Raw genomic sequence first — 22338 nt, 5'->3', positions numbered from 1 at the left:
AGGTTTGACGGGTCTTTAGGAGGACTGAATTTTAGTAGACAAGTTGGAGAAGAGAATATTGATACTACCATAATTGATCTCAAAATCAGGCTGTGAGCGAGTGAGTCACACAAAGTCCCTGCCTCCGTGTGTCTGTCTGCATGTTGAAATGACTGCTTACTACTGAGTTTGGAAAGCTGGCTTCACAATTTCATGTCATTTCTCAACAGGCTGTGGCATAACTGAAGCACGTAGTTGTTATCCCTTTTAGGAATAACTGGTTTACACACGACACAAACAGAAATATACTGACTGCAACTGCTGTACACTGTTTTGCTTTGTCACTGAAGGTGTCTGGAGGGGAAACTGGCTTGCCTGGCTTTAAATGCCAAGTACTAGTAGTAGAGAACTCTCAGACAAGTTCTGTGTTCCAGAAGTCAGCTGTTACTGTCGTACAGGTAATAGAGTCTTAGAAGGAAAATTTATGATCTGATATTCAAGCGTTTGAGAGTGTCACTGAATCTTAGGGCAACCCAAAATGAAAGTTGTTTTGCACATGAGTGCAACGGTAAACTAAACTCCGGTAAACACAGGATCAACAGGCTTGGCTTAATTCTTATGGCTTCTCGGTATGCTTATGCTTTTACCATTCACTTTGCAAAATGATGTACTCTGTAGGAATAATCTAATTTTGGTATATACAACTGGATCACTCCCAAAAGAATGAATGATCTGATTAGCAAAAGCAATCAGTGCTTACAGAATTTATGGACTTCAATTAAAAGTTATTTTTACTTATCTCCGATAACCTGTGTGAGATTTCCAATAACACTCAAAATTAAGGACATTTTTGAAGAGGCATATCTTTAAATATTTTCAATAATGTTTATGTAAACTCTCTTTTTTATTTCCCTAGTTATGGGATAACAGATGTTCATTCTATATAGAGTAATTATTCTTTCATTTGTAAAGTATGCCTCTCCAAAATCTTACATTAAAATATAGAACTGCAAGTATTAGCACAGTGCATAAATTCTAGAAGTGATGGGTACTATACTTCAGTAAGCTAAAAAATTATCTGTTCTCATGCTTCATAGGTAAGTCTCTAGCAATAAAGTTGAGATCACTTCCAGGTGGTTTTGATTCCAAGTGTAAGTCATAAGGAAGTGACCCGTCAGAAATAAGCAATGGTATTTTATTGAAATAGTAATTCTGTAAAAGCAGAAAGTTCATGTTAATTGAAAAGAACCGAAGACAATAATCACGAAAACTACAGCTATTAAAAAAAATCAGAGGAATGCACATAGATTAAATCAGCTAAGTAAAAAACTACTACAAAACAAGTATTGTCAGATGTAATAAATAAATAAATAAATAAATGTGAATAAAATTTGAAGTAGGTAGCAATGAATAAAAATTACATGATAGAAGGTGCTTGGAGTTGGTAAGGAAAGACAAGGGTCAAATGGTGAGGCCTAGAAGAACAGAATAAAGTGTAAAGATATTTTATCTTCAAATATATCAGAACCTAAAGAATCCCCAAACCAATGTTGTTTTAATTGTCCAGAAATTATAGGATAGTTAATAGCAATGTATAGTAAATGGCTCTTTCACTGGCTGTTCCTTTTTGGAAAAAAAAATCTAAATGAAGTTTTCAGAGCTTACGAAGATGATAAATCATCCTCCTATTTATAGCTATTTTAGATAGCAAGCTTAAATCAGAAAGTTTGGAAGCACAAAAGACTTTTGCAAGAGCTGGACAGGGAACATGTTAGACTGTACTGTTGATTTTAGCAAGACTTTGAACACTGGAGAAGTTCCAGAGGATTGAAAGAAAACCCACATAGTGTCAATATTTTGAAAGGGTAAGCAGTATAACTCTAATAATTTCATCTATTTACCAAGTTTTTATCTAGTTTAAAACAGCTGATATAGAACCTAACCTAATTGTTAATAAATTAATTAATTGGTAGTAAGTTTAATGGTGGATAACACAAGCTGCTGGAAAAGTGAGCTTGCTGAAATGCTGCAGTTTTTCTGGCCACCGCTTTAGTTGAAAGTAGCATAGTCATGATTCTACAAGACACATAATGTGATACTACACATTAAAAATTATTTAAATTTAAGATATTAAAAATGTACATGATACATAACACATATATTTTAAAATAGGATAATTACGATGTCTCAAAATGTACGCGTATATAAGAAATCAGGTATTTACCTAGAAGCAGAGAAATTATAGATATGCTTATAGCACACGTAAGAAATGAGCCTTGTTTCTAATCTGATCTTCCATAATTTGGTGCCTGGCCTTAATAGGACCCAAAGCTTTTATCAAAGACTTGGAAGAAAACATCTGTATCTTCAGGTGAATGTTTCAATGGAAGTAACATTGGAGAAAGCGCAAGTGATGATAAGGGCTGGTCTGGACTGAGTATTAGACCAGTACAGCCAGTGGTAAATTGTGCAACAAAGAGACCAAAACTACCCTCATACCCATCCTTGGACCACCAACTCTGAAAAGGGAAGCAGCAGCTCTGCAAGTGGGCTGGACATCACACAAGGAGGAGCACATTACTTGTCAGTGAAACTAAGAAGTCTCAGCCAGGCTTAATATACAAAGAGAGGGGAACGATACTGAGCTGGCACTCACAGACACACATTTTCCTGTGCATTTGGGCACCAACACTGCTACTACTTGACTGGTGTCTCCAGTGTGGGTTCTCAGACCTCAGAAAATGGGAGAGGGTTTATAAGACAACATGCCTTACACAGAATGGTGCAAGAAGCTTACTTTGTTGTATCAAAAGTATTACCTGATCAGGCTACCTGGGTAGAGAGAAAGACATTAGGCAACTAGTGTGCTCTTCATACTAGCAATAAAATCTGTGGCACAACCAAATGCCTAGAAATTGAAGCTAGAGAAGTTCAGATAGCAAACAAGAAAAATATTGTAATGGCAATAGGTAATGGAAACCACTTGCCCTAAATTTAAGTGGATTTTCTGTCATGGAAAGTAAAATTGATTGCATGTATAAAAATTATTTTTGAGTTGTCAGCAACTGCTGGATTTGAAGCAATCTGGGAAGTCCTACAGACTCAGCTATGAAAGAGGTTAACATGGGAAATCATAATGGCCTTTGTTCACCTCATATTTTATTAGTCTCACCGAAACATGAAGAAATTAGTAAAGGTCTTCTAAAAGATAGTAAAGAGAATTTAATCACAGAAATGAGGACTGCTAAGAGACAAAGTAAGTTCTTTGTTATTATTTATCAGGGAGAACAAGAAACAAGCCAGGAAGAGATATAAGGTTTCAGTGGAGAGAAGCAAGTTAAGAACAGAAAAATGACTGGAACTAAGAAGTACCTCAGAACAAGTTTAAAACAAAAATTAGATCATCTGAAAATAAAGGAGGATCCAAGAAGGGATGGCCAGCATCCCAGAATCCTGATAGACGAAGTAGACACCATGAAAAAAAACACAGCTGCAAGAATTTTTAACTGCTCAGTGACACCAAGAGAGGTATCTGCTAAGGACCAGAATGAAGGTAATGTTGGATAGATACCTAAGAAAACATACATGGAAAAAACAAAACAAAACAAAACAAAACAATAACAAACCTCTGAATTTTCTGATCAGGAAGAAATTAAGATCTGTAAATTATACACTAGAATAAATAAGATGGGAAGAGGAAAACATTAACAAATTTGATCAATCCTGGCACAAGGGTTTAAAAGGCTAAAAGGAGTAGTATATTGAATATTGAAAAGTATACTGAATGCACTCAATTTGAAAAAAAACAGATATAACTTACAAATACTAATGGTATCAATAGGTTATTAAACAAAGTAAAATAATCTGTTGGTCTTCAGACAAGAAGAGAACATAGCAGAAAATAGATGCTGGCTGTTTAGGTATGAGATGAGGAGCAATACAGGAAACATGAGCATTGAACTTAATCTTGCCTACAACATACCAGATATCTGGAATAGGCAGTAATGAGTAGTAACTGACCATCTCTGAATAAAAAAGAGGAATTGTGCTGGAAAGAAATAAATCTGAGAAAACAGAGAGGTACATAGGAAACTGCTAATATCATACGTGAAAAACACGCAAACCATTGACAACTGGATTCAAAACAAAAGGAGGATATGTTCTCAGGCCTACTGATGGGCTACAAGATACTGGCAATGGAAGAAATCTGTTTCAGTGGCAGTGGAAGTAGGATCTTTGAAAGCATCACTTGGAGATGGCAGCAAGTAGGTGAGTGGAAAAACCTGCTGTGCACTGGGTACAGCTGCACAGCATTGGGCTGCAACACCCATGCTGGTTTCAAGGAGCATTATGATGACTCCAACCAAGTAACACACTGGGGCTAAATGAACTTACCCACATATGACTGTTTTCTAAATAGTCAATTGATTAGAATAAGTGAGCGCTCTCTCCCTCCCTCCCCCAAAAGTTACTATGCAAAACACAAACCCAACTACATTTAAAAAAAAAAAATTAAAATCCATACTATTTTCCTGTCGTAGGATTCCCCACTGCTGTATGTTGTAGCTAGTGTGGATGCACACTCTTCCAGATACCACGGCTTCTTCCCACTTTCAGCTGTGCTGCTTATGGAGATAGTGTAGATACTATTGGTGTAGCCATCACAGGAGCAGTGGTCTCGACTTCTTCCACCATTTCCAGATGCCCAAACAAAGACTGAACCTAAGCCTCTTCGTCCCTATTTGGAAACAGCACAAAAGATTTGATTAATGATTATTCAGTTCCCCCTCATCTGCTTAACAAACAGGTCTTTCCTCCATAGAAGACATCTGATGAGAAGAAGACAATAACATAAACTAGATCACTGAGAAGAATCTGAAATGAAAACACACTTTAGAGTTCAGAATCAGACAACAGGAAAATTCAGAAAATGAATGGTATGAACACAGCTTTAGAAACAACTTTTATACAGTGCCTGTTTGTTGCTCTGCATCTATGTTGTCCAGCCGTACCAAGAAAGAAGTGCTGAATGCTCAGAGAAGCACTAACACATCATACTGGTTTGGAAAAGGAAAAGAAATAGCATACTGGAAACTAAAACCCTTTGTAATGCATGATACCTTTAATTTATTGGGGTGTTCTCAACATACTCTTTAGTTGTCTGTTGGGACTAGGTATTGTTTGGGTCGCATTATACACTGTGAACTCAAGCATGGTTGTTTTACAGACATTGTAAATCACAGATTCACAGAATACTTGAAGTGGGAAGGGATCTCAGGTCATCTATTCCAACCCATCTAGACCATTATGAATGCTAAATGCACAAAATAATATATAAACAACAACAACAGATTATTATTAATCTATTATAATGAAGCACTAAAATATTAGTTCAGCACAATATTTTACATATATGACCACTTGGGCAAGTTACTTAGATATATTCATAATTTCAAATGAGGACTTAAAAATAAGTAACTTCACCTTGATATTTTCTTAATATACCAAAATTACATAGTATCCAAACGAATCAAAACATTTTTGGTGGTGCTAGGATTCTTATATATGCATTGATATGAAAAGGGAAGATGGTCAGTGATCTGTATTGATGACATTTTGGAATTGAGAATCGCCAGTATATAAGTAATTGGGCTTTTCCTGATTTATATTTACATATTTCTTGCCAGTGAATGAAATTCAGATTCATGTAATTGTATGATCTGCATTAATTATTAACACTCACTGTCTACAAGTACTTTACCATTCAGATAGAAAGGTTCACTAAAGGAATAAACTTGTCTTTGATTAAGCTAAATTGTGTCAATTTTACTAACATGACATTATTTTAAAGTATGGGACAGCCTTCTCAGTTATAATTATGCTAACAGCCTCATTTATGTCTCATTTGCTTACAACTCATCATGTAGTATCTACCTGGGTTTTGGGTAGGTCCACCCCTCGGTAAAATAAATGAATATTATAAGCCATAAACCACCACATTCTGTATATGAGTTAATTTCTTGGCCATGGTGGGAGTTTGTTTGTTTAGTTCCTTTTTAAATTTTTTTTTCCTTTTTTTTCTTTTTTTACTTTTTTGTCTTCCTCTAAACAGAGTGCAATTGTGTATCACAAACAACATAAAGACAGCTGTTGGACAACTATCAGGTCAACCTTAAACAATTAGCAATCAAAAGATTCATTTAATCCAGATGCTCAGAGGGGTTTCACTAGGGCTTTTTGTGCTGAGCATAACTGAACCTACATCAATGCAAGACAAAAAATGCTCACAGTTCAAAATCCAGGCCTGAGTTCTGAAACGTAGATGAATTTCATTTTGTGAGTTTAATAAAAGTATACTACCCAGAGAGACTCTTCTCTCCAGCAAAATAAGTTAAATATCAAATTCTCCTGGCTAGTGTTTACATAAGGTTATGTCTCTAAAATGCAGCTTCTCATTAAAAAAACATTTCAAGCAGAGAAAAAAATCCCAGGGTGCCAAGTTAAATGTATTATGAAATCCACATTCTCCAGACAAGATCAGTTTGACCAGCCGGGAAGCGTAACTATTTCAACTTCTTCCACTTCCTTTAGTTGATCTTAGCCACTACACTAACAAAAAGATGCAAAATAGTGCAAAATAGACTTTTTTTGTTGTTTTAAGACAACCTTTATGAAGTGATACAGCTCTCCTTCCCCACATTATAAACTCTTGCCAAATCAAAACCCCTTTTTTGTTTGGAGTTCTTGTTCTACATGCTTTTCCCAACCAGGCGGGTCTGATCCAGTGCATCCCAAAGCCAATGGGATGTGTTCTGCCACTTCATGATGCTGGAACTGTTTTACAAACCACTTCTCTTTCATTCTACCATCTAGTCATCTCCCTTTGTATGTCTTTGCTTCTTACCCCTCCAGTGTGAAAATATCCATCTGATGAGACAGATGAAAAGAAGGGTAAATGGAAATATTATCCCATGCGTACTCACTGATTTATTATCCCAGCAGCCCATGGATCCAGAAATTAGGGCTCTCTGTATGTTTGTGAGGAATGGGGTCAATGATTATTCTAAAGTTATGCTGGTTCTGTACTTTTTAATGTGCTTCTGCTTGATTTTTATGGGTTTTGTTTTGGTTTCATGCCATCATCACTTGCAATCAGATCACGCTTCTCAGCAACATTCTATCATTTGCTCTCATCTTCTGTCCCCTCAATGGTCATTTTGGCTTGTCCATCAATTCTGACATCTGCTTCAGATAAATGTACTGGTTCTTGCCCAGTCCTACATTGCCCTTAAAGACCAACTTTCCTCTCCTATGTACACACACACACACACATAACCCCCAACTATGTTAGGATATGTATAGGCAGGCAGAATACATAGAAAAAAAGCAGATATCATACAGACACACTTCTATGTCCAGAACATGTCAAAATATCCCATCAAGACATTTTTGGATGAATTTTCACAAGTATCTGCTATCGGAAGAATTCTTCTTGACTTCTTCACACGTGGTTCTCAAAAGCACAGTATTATGTAATTAAATTTGGCCAAATTGATACAGAATGGCAAATTCAGATTAACCCACCAATACAACCAAGACAGAAGAACTAAGAATTCAGAGTAATCAAATGACAGATCCAAGGAGTAGAAAATGGAATCTAACTATTTTAATATTTTACCTAAAAGTTTATCTTCCACTTTTTAAAAAAAGGTTTTGTAAAAAAAATTCTCAGAAACATAGACATACAGGAAAATAACCTATCCATAACAGACCACCTGTTATTTTTCTGCTGTCATCATCAGTTGATTTTGTCTGCAAACAGCAGTATAACATGATTTGCCCCACTCTCGCAATGAAAACCTTTTCACAGCAGGGTAGGACTGTATTTTGTGTAAATTTTGCAGGAGCAACCCTTGAATTATTAGCTCCTCTGCAAAGAGAATGTATATTTCTTTAGATGCATACTTATGCTGCTGTACTAATAATGAAAAATGAGCTGTAGAAACAGAGATGTGAATACATTTTTGGGTGCAAAACGTAGTCTTGATGAAAACACTTCAATGGATGCTAGAAATTCTGCAATGCAGTATAAACACTAATTTAGATTTTAATAGTAATGGCAGGGTTTTAAAAATGCTAAGTTTTTTGTAAACAAATAGTGACAAATATTTCTTCAAAACTAATGTCTCCTGCAAACCTACAAAGTATCGACATGTCTGTTATTGCAATAAAAAAATAAGTACCAAGTGCACTGACTGATGGAAAATAGTATTTTCTAATACATACAAAGAAAGAATTCCCATTCCTCTAACACATTGCAATACTGCACATTTAACAACTGAGCATTTCACAGAAAGCTACATAATTACCTTCCGTCTAGAAAGCATGCTAAACATATTGTTCCTAGAAGCTATTTGGCAAAGAAAATGGCAGCCTTAAAAAAAAAAAAAAAAAAAGCAAACCCCCAGACTAAATTTAACATGACTAAAATTATGTGTCAAGTAAATAAGTTCTGGTTTACATTTACTGTCTATTGTTAAACTACCATTTGGTTTTCTCTTTCTCCCTGTTTCCAAACACCCTGCTTTAATTCAATAGTCCCAGTCATGCTCAGGAAATTATAAACTTGCTAGTAACTATACCAAACAAATAATTAGAGCAACAGCATCAGCTGTCCTACTGTACATGAATGCCATTCCCAATTGGTCTCCTTTAAATACTTACAGTTAAATAACATTCAGACTGTGTTACAAAGTTAAGATAAACACACATGCAAGTCACCCTGTATCTTTTACTGTTTGTCTAAATCTATCATCTGTCATCTACCAGATGCCCAAGGGTGTCAAGATGAAAAGTCAAGCCTTGAGCTGCCAAAGAAGCCATGTGTCATTTATTACTCAAAAGCAAAGGTGCATTTACAAACCATACGGGTACAGCTTCAGCGAAACTAAAACAGTTAGTGAACTATAGCAGAGTATGCTCAGTGCTTGTCCCATGATGTTAAAAATGTATTACCTCTCCCTCTAGGCATAGTGCTCCTGACTCCCTCTTACAAACTTGTGCTTGTCAGTGCTTACATCAGATCATTATAGAATGTTCCCCTTTTGTTTTGTCTCCTTTCTTAAATTGCACAAACTGTCAGATAATTAAAAAAAAAAAAAATCAAGTGTTCCGTTAAGGAAAATAAAAAGCCTTTCACTGACAACTAGGACTTGCTATTGACCCAGTCACAGTCCAATTTTCTAGCACATTTCCTGGGTTAAGCCAGTTTGCTCAAAACACAGCTGACCTTGAATGAAATGGATTCAAGTCATCGACAAAAAGGCCCCAAGGCCGAAACTGCACCTGTAAAAGCATGGCAAAAGAATCCTGGGGCATTCCCATTCTTTTTCTGCTAGTGCCTTCTTTTCCTTGGTCAGCAAGTTGCAAGCAGGGTAAGTGATACAAAAGCCCTGTTCTTTTTTTTCCAGTTCAACAGCATGGAAGGATTACTCTGCCAAGAACCAGAGCCAGCACGAACATGTTCGTAACGACATCTGCAGAATTTCCTAACACTATTAAAAGAACATCCCCCGCTCCAAGTGTGTGCGCTTGTGTATGTGTATACATACAAACCACATCTTTATGGGTGAATGCCTTAGTGGTACTGGCAGGAATCATAATAAGGTAGAGGTCTTCAGACACTCATTTAAGGACAACCAGGAGCTCCACATACTTTCAAGTTTCTTCCAGCACACTTCCATCTAAGAAAAACAGTTTCCATCTACAAGGTGCAATTTAAGCCAGTGGACCAAGATTTATTCACACAGAGTTTAGATTGTACATTCATTCACTGCTTTACAAGTCAAGCTCCCTCAATCTAGCCTCTGAATCCTGACGTTTTCCTGCCCAAGACCTCAAATCCCCAACAACCCTCCCCGTCTACGGTGTGAGTTGCTATATCTGTAGAAGTGATCAGCCTTTCCAAGGACAGCGAAGAAAATGTGAAGAAGCAGGAAAGGCAGATGACAGAACCACTTTCATGAAGAAGTTAAGAAGTACAGGGGTTGTAGCCAGGGAGAGATAATTCATCACAAATATGCTAGAAATCTCACATTCATGAGCAGAAAATAAATAATGAAAATATAAAATGCAGAGTGAAGGAGGGACACTCTATCCACACTTGTCCCAAACATTTATTTTCCTCTATTCTCCCCAATACTGCTCTAAAATTACTTAATGCTCCGAAGAATAAAAACTACTGCTGGAAAGTGAAAATGTTTCTGATGTGGAAGCTGGAAAAAGTATCCCATGGTATGACCTCTTCCTTAAAAACTGATTCCTAAAGAGGAACTGCTGAATGTGCAGAACAGAGGTCAGCACTCCGGAGACCTAAAGAAACTACTACACAGACATGGTTTTGAGTGCACCACAGTATAACCATTGCAGGGCCAGGCACCAAAGATCCTGAGGGTTGCACCTGGGAGAGGCAGCATCTTCTTGCTTCCAGGCTCCACTGATTTCTGCTCTCCCTGGGAGCTGGATGCCACTGCCCTGTGCAGAGGTGCAGTGCTGTCAGCCTTCTGACTGGCAGCACTTTGCTTTTGAGAAGCAGCATCTCCCAGCTCCTGCTGAGTTTCTAACAGTCCACTTAACCTCTAACCTGGTAATCAAAAATAGTCTGGCACACCACCCTTAGAAGACTCTTACGTAGACTGTGCAACACTCTCACTTGAAAGTAGGCACCTCTCCAAAACAGATAATCATAAGCTGAGAGTCCAAGCCAGCAATTCTGAAGTGCTATCAGAAGACAGACAAAACAGATTAATTTTTATTAAAACAGCCTCCTTGGGGACTAAAAACAAAAATTCATGAACAAATGGAGAAATTTCTGAGGCTGTTGAGGTATCCAAGTTCTCAGAAAAATTCACATTTGTGCATCAATTCATTAAAAATGTGCACCTATGATATCTATGAAGAAATGAGTAATGAGCCTAACAAGTGCACATAAAGGAAGATGTATGTTTGAGGGAATGTTTAAAAATTAAGTCCTGTGTTTTTACACTAGCATTCATGAATTTACTCCTAGGATACTAAGAAGTCAAGAAAATATGTCCTAGTGCTGAATAGACATAAGCACAATACATGTACAATGCCAAAATCTGTCACTACATACAAAAACCAAGTATTACCTTAAACTGTTGAAAAGACAAGTTGTTGCTAATAAATTTTAACTTTCTAGCTACTTCTGAACCAGCTTCTTAATTAATAGAAGGAAAGACGTAATAATTAATCGTGACAAAAAGAAATAAAAAGATATTTTATTGGGTCATAGGACGATAGCTTTAAAACACTGAAGTGTGAAAATATTTTAACTTGTGTATAAAAAACCACCTTCTTGAATAACCACAAGTACCCATCCATTAACACAATAATTATTGGGATATATCAGTGGAACATTTCAACATGCAACCTTGCATGTGGTGTATTTTTTATTTTATTCTTCACTAGAACAACAGCTTAAACAGCTTCAAGATTATTCCCCACAGAGCTATAATTAGTGCTTAAAGCTCAACCAAAAGAAGTGTTGGCTGAAACCTGAAATCTGAACCTGTGGAATGCTGGAATGAATTTCTCATTTTCCTAAACAAAATAGAGCCAGCTACAGGGCTGCATGAATAGCAGTTCTGGCTCAGGCTATCTCTCCAAATTACCATTACTGTTCTTGCTGATATTGTTACTGAGATAAAGCAAGCTGTATATTGTAAACACACCTGTGATAAAACAAGAGCTGTGTTTTCCGAAATTTCTGTTGCACAAAGAGTCTCTAGATAATAACAGGTGAAATTGTCTCTGCACACAAAGACACAGTGAAGAGGCAGTGCACAAGAAAGGTACCTGTGTTTTGACAGGATACGGGATGAACTTCACACACAAACACCCGTTCTATGGAGTGGGTTCAGGCAGTTCTTGTTGCTTTTATACTGTTGTCTGATGAAACTCCAGAGTGGAGTCCATGGCCATCAGATCCACATAGTTGTTGTTTCACTATGTCAGACTCTTACTTACGGAAAACTTCACATTTTGAGATATCTGTTGAGCTTCCGAGGTTCAATAAAGAACCTCAGTTTTTCTGCTAATTTAGCTCTTTTCAGCAGACAAGCAGGAAAGTAAGGCCATTCCACTTTCACCTCTGAAGACCAAGTGCTGCAGTAATCGTTTTGTGCAGTTTGTCTCCCATAGCATTCATCTAGGGGGAAATAACACACTTGTGTGCAAATCATTGCCCTCATGATCATGTGCCATACACTTTTGTTAAATTCTATGCACAGAAAACTCTTGGTGCCATACTTTCAGCAACTGGCTTTTCAGGATTTTTTTTTTTCCCCCACATGACACAAACATACACGGGTTCTGCTGTTATTCAAGTATATGAGTAAAGTGGATATACGATTTGCCTATACAAAGTAACCAGATACATATTTTAAAAATGTGCTATCTGAAATGTACTGATTTGCCAAAGCTGCTTTTCATTATTGGCTTTTCAAATTAAGGTTTACCCCACAACAAAACAGTGTGGGGTTTTTTATGTTCAAATACATCACCTGCTTCAGGCTGGGCACCCAAAACTAGAGGCTGCTTTTGACAAGAAGTCCAAAAGCAGTAATGCTATTCTGGCTTGTTACAACAGTTTCCATATATGTGTGAGATGGGATGAGGTAACTAAACAGTTTTGGTTTCCAGTACACTTTGTGACATTGTAAGGAAACTGGACATTTTGAGGTATATTTTCCTGTAACTCTCATCGCAAATTTTCCTGCCTTTTAGGATTTGTATATTCCACTGAATGTAATGTTAGAATATTTCTGGTATATTACTACTTTTTCTGCCTTTTTTTTTTTTTTTTAATACGCATTTACTGTCTGAAAAAGCTCATTCCTCACAGAAAGTAAAGGAGAGAAATTTAAAGGTTAGCTTTGTTTATATATTTTGAAAATAAAATAAAGTGTATAGTGTCAAAGGTCATCCAGGTATCACTGAGCCTAAACTCTATTTCATTTACTGGAAGGCAATATCTCTAATTCTACTTTAGCTGAATGCTGAAAGTTGCTAACTATGTGCAAATGGTAGAGCAAAGAATTATTATTAGCTTAATGATGTGTTAAGCTTGTCATCTAATCCATTTTTTGCTGGGCAATCTCAGCCTGGAGAAAGGTATTAATAAATCATGTCAACTATAAATCACATTTGCAAAGCCATTAAGACATCCCGAGATATGTATATCAACCAAATGCAAGGTAATAAGACCCAGGCATGAAACTTGATGGTAAGATATACAGGAGGGTGGGCAAACTCTTGGAAATTGATGACTCTGAAAGGGAGTTTAGGGTCATGCCAGGTAACCAACTGGCAATGAGCTGCCCTAAAATTTAGTCTGCTCCTTGGATCGGTCAGCAGGCTGAATATGAACATGTGCAGGGAATAGGGAAACAGTACTATGTGTGCACGGAGAACGCTACAGCTCCCATGCCCCATTCTGGTATCCACACTTGAAAAAATAATGCCAGGCAACAGAAAGTGTTGCAGAAAGAACTACAGGAATGAAGTGTGGTTTGGAAATTCTGACTAACAGAATGAAACTGAATATACAAAACATCACTGTTAAGGCTGTAGAACAGACTTTGAAGGACAGTAAAAGGCACTAGTATTAATAGAAACACATTAAAATGCAACACACACTTTAGAATTCCAGGTAAATCTGTTAAGTTTTTCCTCTGATAACTTATTTTATGTACAGAAATGTGTTAGAACCACTCTGTCTGGTTTCTGTAAAACATGTGATGAGCCCTTCAAGAAATCAGTAATGAAACAAAAGAAAACAAAGGTTAATATAACAAAAACGTGGAGGTGGAAATGGTTGCACTGGAGACGATGGGCTATGCTGAAGAAACACAGAGGTTAAGGAACTTATGAGTAAGACTATTTTAAGGATGAGTGAGGGAAACAAAGTTATTAGGTGATTTTGGCACACAAAGAAATAATGTGTTAGTGCTAGTAATTTCAATCACCTGCATTCAAGAATTCAGACTGGATGATATGAAGTGAGGCACCACTGTGATGAGCAAGGAGATGGACGGCCTAGTTTCTAAGTGATTAACAGCGTGGCTTGTTTATCACATCAAAATGAAGTCCAAGAGGAGACTGTGTTCTATAAATACATCAGAGAGAAAAATGGAAGGAGAAAAGGTACCTAAGCTGAAGCACAATTTTGGTCATAGAACAAATGGGGAAAAACTGCTTGGGTAAACCTGGTTGTAACTTAAAAGAAAGTCTCTAACCAATAGAATAGTGATGGCTGTGAAATGGTCTCCCAATAGAAATAGAGGGTAAAAGTTTTCTAATTCATTCTAGAATAGAAATTACTGAATGTATTTATAGGACATGATGCCTGTGATAGTAGAGAACTATACTGGATGACCTGCATGGTCATTTCCTGTCTTATGTCCCTGTGTTCCAATTTGATTTATCCAAGGGATCACTTGGCCAAATATGTAATTACTTACATATGGAGATTTCTACCACCATAAGATGCTCCGTAAATATAGCAGGAGAGGCATTTTACAGTAGAAGGGAATGAAGAAATTTAGATGAGTAACAAGCTACATAGTTTTAACAGTGAAGGTTGTTGGTGACTTGCACAGCTGTGGACATAACAGGTTTCAGACAAGGCTGGCTCTTCCTGAGAGATGTACAGAAACCAGAAAACAAAGGAGGAATAAAGAAAATAGTGATATTGATGCAGTAATAATTGGATAAAATTTTGCTGCTCTGGTTTATGACAAAGGCCAGGACTACAGGATAATTGACTTTTCTGATGTTAAAACTACAAATGTTATTTCAAGCCAATAATGCTATGTCTTGTGATGTGAGAAGGAAGAATTACAAATGTTAAAATGCAATATGTCTTTTCCAGTTCTGGCACATAGTCAGCACCTATTTGTAGTACACAGTCACCCGAAGTTTAAGTATATTGAAGTAAATATAACACCACATGTTCAGATATTACATCATAGATGCAATAGGGATACACAGTATATATGTAAATCATATAACAGACATATATACAGACATATATACAGAAATATATAACAGACATATAACCAGGACCTAACATTAGATTACATGGGCATACTGGAAGTCATGTCTTCTCAAACCTTTCCCAAGCACAGCACTAATTCTTCTAGCTGATCTTCAACAAGTAGCTTTTGGACAACTAATTAGATAAGTACAGGAAGTCTTTGTGCATGTGGAACATAACTATATGTGATCTGAGATACTCATACACACAAGTATGTGTTATTCAGTCTCAAATGGCAGCTGTACAAGATGAACAGCAAAACCCACCATCTAAAAAATCTGGTCCTAACCTCTGTGCATCACAATATTTTGGTGTGTAAAATGACAGCCATTTTGGAAATTATCTTGACACAGGTGACTGGAGGTCTTCTTGTAGTAACTTCTGTCTTTGGTTTTCATAGCGCAATTCCCTGCCAAAGTGGAACAGAATAACTCCTGTTTGTGTAGTAAACTCATCCTACCGAGAATGATGCAGGGAAGTGATGACAGGACAAACAAATTTAAGAGAAATATCTGTGGTACAACACAGGCAGCAAACCTTTGTCTGGACACTTCCAAATTATGCAGTTTCTTCCACTTTTGGAGTAGAAGCATATAGTAACAACAACAACTACTACTACTATTATTAATAATATTAATAATTATTATCTTTCTTTTCTATTTTCCATTTTCTTCCCTTCCCTTTTCTTCCTTTGTGTTTCTCTCTCTTGCATGTGGGTAGGAGGCTTCAGGGAGCCTTCTGCTCCCAGCAAACACTTTGAACACACACACTCTGCAGCCGAAGTTGGTGAAGCGAGAGAGATGAGAAAGGGCAGTGATCATGGGAGGGAAGGCACCAAGCCAAGTTCTCACAAGAGGTTCAGCCACACAGCATCTGATCATTAACGTCCATCAAACATTTTGGCTTGTGTCCAGCTTGCTAAACAGAATGGTGTCAAGGCAATAAGATGCAGGCAGAAAGCCAAATTTTTCCACGTAGATTTCGTTGCCTCTTAGGCTGTATTAAGGATGACCTGCCCTGCTGCTGCTTTGGACTACCTTACGGGTACTGCAGAACAAACAACATAAAGCATACAGCTGGTGAGACGTTTGAGAGGTGAGATAACCAGCTCTTTGAAACTCTGCAAGGTAAAATATCAACAGGGTTCATATATCCAGAAACTTGACTGTTAGGTCTTTGCCAAACAGCAGTGAAAGAACAAGTCAGAATATCTGAAATGCACTACTTTCCAAATGATGTTGAGACTGATCCCAGAATAACAGGCTTTTTTTGTATGAGTAGAAATGAACTAGTCTGGATGCTGTACCACAGAGCCATGAATCAGTGAGCCCAAGTCTCTCAAGTGCTTATAGCATTGTGCTTATAGACCACGAGATACAGAGAGTCATCTTAAAATCTAATGGTACCTTGTTTTTATCTTTCTGAATCTAGGAAAGTCTTTTGCGTCCACCCTTTTGTCCCAGACTCAGCACAGTCTTATTACATGACTTGGCCCCAATCATGTTTTGTAATGCTAAGTCTGTTCTTCAACACAGGGTGTGACATCACATACCTAATCTTTCCTTGAATATGTTACTTTTGGAAATACTGCCCTTTGTTTGATCTTTTCAGGAAAGTTCTGCATTATTGTAATGGAATTATTTTCTCAGATTATTCAGTTTACAACTTCCAATACCTTAGTATTTAAAACACAAGACTCTAGAATTTTCTAGCCTTATGACTATGCTATTTCCAAGAAAAGGACCTAGTCAGCTCAAAGCATCATATAAAGGAAGCTTTTATAGCATAGAAATGGTTTGATAGCAAAGTCTCCTAGGTCTCTTTTTGACCTCAAGTATGCAAACTCAATAGAATTAAACAAAATACCCTGAAGATGAGAGAAAATCATGGTACTTGAGACAAGTTTAAAAATTGGTTTCCTGTTACTTTACCCCAATCCTGGGCAGAAATTTTAAAGCATATTTAACTTGCGGGTTAGGTTGTCTTTTCATAATCTGAGTCATTACTCAGTATCCTTTGTTTAAATAGATTTGTCTATTTCAATTCACGGCATGTGCTGTCTCTGTGAGACGCTATGGAGAAATTGTACAGTCATTTACCTTTGTTATTTTCTGCAGGATTTGGAAGGAGTAGTCATATTAGCTCAGCAGATTTAAAAATAATAATAGTTCTAAAACACCCTACATGAGCTGTTAATTGGAATAATATGCACTAAAGATAAACCAGGCATTTTTTAAATGGATCCCAGGCTCTCAGGAAACTGAATAAGAAACTGTTGCTCTTTCATCTATTTCATTTTTGCTTCATGAGTATAATTTTAAAAAGTAATAATTAAGTTTAATTATACTCTAATCAAAGTTATTATTCAGCACCACCTTTGTTTTTCCTAATTAAATAAACCAAGCATAATTTCCTTTTCAGATGCCTTTAAAGATCTTGACCTTTCCTTTTGCTGTCCAATTTTTTAAAAATAATACCCAGTTATGTGTGCATATCCATGATAAATTAAGAATATCAGCCTTGAACTTTTGTGTAGTTCTAAAAGAAGGTCTTGCCAAATTTTCCTGTATCGCTGTTACTTTAATTTGAATCACAGATGCTATACTAGGTGTTCTTGAGTTCAGTATTTCTTTAAAAGGAAGGTCAAGATCTGTACACAATGTAATAAGCATTTTTGTCTGCCTATTATTATTTGTACAGTTACTGTGACTACTTGGGGAAATCTATGTTTGGCTGAGTATCTAGTCATTACCTTGGACAATGGTCTGATTTTAGGAATATTTTAGCACAGACACAATTTGCCTTTTCTTCTCCCATTTGTCTCATCTTTTAAAATGACACACCTTATGACAGTGTAAGTAAATACAGAAAAAGTACCTTTATATGAAGAAGGAAAGGTATGGTTTATTAAAAAGAACAAAACCAGTTTAATCTTAAAGTAATTTTTAGTGTGGAAACTAAGCCAATTCAGCAAGGTGGTAACTGAGACACATATTTACAATCTTTCAAAATAAATTACATTTTGAAGAATTAAAATTAGAGATTAACTTTAAAGATTTTGTATTTCTAATCAGTATAATTTTATGCTAGTTTTAAAGAGAACTTCTGTTTCCTTAGTAGAAACTAAAAAGCTTTCGCAGTAAGAGCTAGACAGAATTTCCAAATATATGGCAATATTTAAATCTATTTAACTTTGCATAGGCAACTTTGGGCAGAATAAAAAGTCAATAACATAGAAGCTAAATTGTAAAAATAATAATTTGACTTGCATCAAATATGACTTCTACTATTTCTCAAACCCAAATATCAAACTCTGCTTCTGCACTGCTATCAGAAAAAAAGACCACCTCAGAATATTAAAATTAAATGCTATGTTTCCCCTATATACTGGTACTTACTAAAAATACAGAACACTATGCTGGTAAAATGAAATTCAACTGGGTTCTGTAGGGTATCCTCTCATATTACAGCTACAATAACAATGAAGAATAATTCTTGTAGGCAAGATCCATGATGCTGGTGAATTATTCCACATTCTTGATTTATACCCCATTTATCCCCAGTTTGAGGAAGTGTTTGAGTTCTTCTGGTACAGAAATTTGTGCTGAACTTTTAATGATTGTCTTACCTATAAGAAATACGAAATTTAAACTAACACGTATACATATTTAAACACAAAACTTCTTTTGTTCATCCTGCAGTTCCATTAGTGTTCCCTTCATTACTTTATTTTTTTTAGTCTCTGTAGCCACTCTTAAACTGTAGTAAACTTTAGCTGGGTGATGGGTATTGCTGATTTTTTATCTGAAAGGAGGAGTGATGATGCATGGGAAGCAGTGATGGAGGTGCATTTGGTCTTCCACAAACTTGTTATATTGTTCTAAGAGCACTTCAATAACTATTTTAATAATGATTACTGAATACAGCTCTCTTGGGCAGAATCTATCAGTGTCCCTAAATGTATTTAACTGCAAAACCTGTGGAATTTCACACAGAGTAAAGTTAAGTACATGCTTGAGTAGATTTTTATGCTAGGCTTCACATGTTATACAACATACAACAAGCAAAAGCATAAATCTGATGACCAAGTGATAGAAAGGCAGTGGTCCGCGGCTGCATGGTTAGTAAAGCTTTCAAAGAATTGAGTTTGAGAGACACGTCTTTAACATCACATAACATAGGAAGCACACAGTCCCTGTTGTTAGTTTAGTACTTCAGTAATTTCTAGTCATAACTTACCTGCTATGTAGCTGAGCATGCATTAGTATCCACATTTGGGGCACGAAGGACAGGGGTGAGGGTAAGTAATCTATGCAAATTTATTGAGGAAACTGAAATAAGCCGCTGTGATTAGATGTGAATTCACGCCTCCTGGGCTTGCACTGTGAGGCAATGTTCATGGTTGATACTGGGTATCAATTTTAAGATGTATTTATTTACAACTTGAAGTGAAGTAGACCGCAAATCACCCAAAATGCTGTAGTGTGCATACAGACTGTCAGTGTGACCAGGTGCTGTTGTAACTTTGTCTATTGCTACCCTATACCCTTTGTTACTGCTTGCATTAGGACTACTTCTTATGGTATACCTTAAACTAACATAGTGTCTCAGTGGCAGACACTGTGTCTTACATGCAGCACAGACCTTCCAAGCTGAATGTTAGCTATAGTTTGCTAAAATCAGTCATGGCGCACCTGATTAAAACACTGCTCACTTCAATAATAGCTGCACTTTCTGATATTGCTGCACAGTTGCTAAAAATGCTAAAAGAGAAACTGGTTTTGTTTATAACAAAACCAGGAAAACAGTGTTACCGTGTTCCAGTAACTACGTTCCAGTTCCATTGGGTCCAACAACCGTTTCAGTCTCTTTAAACAAATGTTTTCTATTAATCCCCTTTTCTGATCCTAGAACCACCCACCACTGAACTAGAAAGTCTCTTGCTGCATTCAAAATAATGTTTAGATCTTCAAGTGCAAAGCTTTAAAATCCTTTCAGTCAGTCCTATATAGTGGAAAGAGGTGTGAGCACAGGAAGATGAGGAATTCACTGATCTATTTAACAGGCAGAAGGGTAAAAGGAAGAACTAAAAACTAGCCTCTGACATCAAAAGTTCCTCTAACCACTCATTTCCTTCTGTAGTCTTATTTGTTTGACAGTAAATTATAAAATAAAATTGAAAAGGTCACAGATTTTTTCATGTAGGAGCACATGGGATTTTCTGTGTTGTATTATTGAAGATTTCTGGGCTATTTCACAGAGAAAATGTACTACCACAGACACATAGAGAAATGTGTATGTAAGTTATAAATGGGGTTTAAGTTTTCTGAGACCAGACACACATGCTAAAAGAAAATGGATGCAGATTTTTTTCAGCCCCCAACTCCCTATTACAATCATCAAACTTCCATTAAGAAACCAAGCAAAACAAAGCAATGAACGAAAGGAAGGAGAAAGGAAAAATGACTTGGTACTTCTGTGCAAAGTAGTGTTTTTCAGTGTTATTTTTGCTTGTAGAATTACATCATTACCTCAGAGCAGTTTTAAAGGGCAGTGAGGAGGATGTATTCCAGTGGAAAATGAACAGAGCTGACACTTCAGGATGGACTGACCATCAGGTCACTATAGAAGGAAAATGCAGCTTTAGTTTTATGCAAAGGAAGCTTTTCTTATTTCCTTCAAAATCCTTTCCTCTTCCAGATGTGCTGAGCAACTGCACATCCTGGGTGTGTGTACCTTCACACTTGCACAAGAGAGCAGATCTAGGAGGTGCAATTTGATGCCAACTTACCATTCTGATGCCATTCTCAAAGGCCTGGCGTGCGAGAGAAGCAGGTCCATCCACAGTCTTACCATCGTCATCAGGCCCCCAGCTGGCACTGTAGATGTGGATGTGCTGGGGATTAAGGCTTAGAGACTTTGCTTCTACCATGTCTGTCACATCTCCATCCAGCATTCGTACACCTTCAGAATGAAAGATACAATGAACAGGACAAAACAACTCAAAATGCTGCCTTTTTTTCTTTTTCACCAAGAAAATTGTTGTGTAGGACATTGGACTGAATGATCATAAGGATTGCTACTGGTGTTAAACAAACAAACAAACACCAAACTGATGAAAAAACAAACAAACAAACAAAACATGTTTGCGTATGTGTTTCTGCAATGGAAAAGACACTCTAGATGAAAAAAATTTTAAAAAAGCAACTAATATTTTAAGATGGCCTTTCAAGTTTTAAAAATTATCTACAAGTCTTTTATCCACTATACAGACTTCAAACTTCAACAACAAACTTTTATGCTAAAGAAAACTTAAAAAAATACTTGAACTTTGAGAAGTTTGCATGTCTCACCTAGAGATACTATGATTTTTCTCTCTCCTTTTATACTTTTATGCCTAATTTGAGTCATTCAGCAGTCCTAACTATCTTGACAGATGTAATAAAAGCATCTCTGCTGACAGAGAAACATGTGATTATTCCTTCATTGTATGAGGCAGCAAAGAAGAAACTGGGGAGAAAGCTTGTGTTTACAGACTGATTGTCATGCACAGTAGCAAGGCCATTACAGGAAGTTAACTAACAAATACCTTATAGGTAACATTATTCAACCTGAAACTACAATATTGTGAACATCCTCCTCTGTGCAGAAGAAGCTTATGTGAGGTAAAATCTGAAATTCTTGTATTAAAAGAAACCATTCATGTAAGTTTGGACAAAATAATGTGACAGCCCTTCTGAGATGAATGGCATCATGATGTTTCAAGATCATTTGACTGAATAAGGTAGGCTTAAGTCTAGAAACTGAGAAAATATTAAAGTTTTTCTTTTGGCTAACTGCAAGACTTTGACTGAAATTAATTCTGGCTGAGAAAACCACTGATACTAGTTTTAACCTAAACAAAAAAATGGACCTACATACAGCTACTGTGACATCTGATCAGTGGGATTATTATTATTTTTAACAGGATTATAATTATTATTACCTAATAATTAGCATGTAACTGTATGATAGTATGAAACTGATTACTTCCACAATTAATAAGTTTGATGCTCTTACCCCTTAAAAGGGCCATTGCTATTTATAAGCTAAATTTACATATTTTTAATTACAGACACATTTCATGTTGCTCATGATCTCAGACTGAAGTGACTTGAGTTTTTATCAGGACCTTAACTTCCAATTAACAAAAAGCATAGGGGGTGCTTTGTTGACAGAAGGTCCTTTTTTTTTTTTCCTTA

General features: G+C 36.5%; 1 protein-coding gene across 2 annotated transcripts in view; it reads right to left on the bottom strand.

Annotated features, from left to right (window-relative positions):
• Positions 1 to 22338, bottom strand: part of PCSK5 (proprotein convertase subtilisin/kexin type 5) — a 256587-nt gene that overhangs the window by 130689 nt on the left and 103560 nt on the right. For both annotated transcript variants that reach the window (XM_005499780.3, XM_065046018.1), the window contains exons 7-8: positions 20889 to 21061; positions 4505 to 4717 (exon numbers count right to left, since the gene is read on the bottom strand). In XM_005499780.3, the coding sequence (XP_005499837.1) occupies positions 4505 to 4717; positions 20889 to 21061 (386 nt within the window). The remainder of the gene's footprint in view (positions 1 to 4504; positions 4718 to 20888; positions 21062 to 22338) is intronic.

Source organism: Columba livia, chromosome Z (genome assembly GCF_036013475.1).
Source record: "Columba livia isolate bColLiv1 breed racing homer chromosome Z, bColLiv1.pat.W.v2, whole genome shotgun sequence".
Taxonomy (NCBI): Eukaryota; Metazoa; Chordata; class Aves; order Columbiformes; family Columbidae; genus Columba; species Columba livia.
The sequence above is the reverse complement of the archived record's forward strand: the minus strand, read 5'-3'. Positions and strand labels throughout refer to the sequence as shown.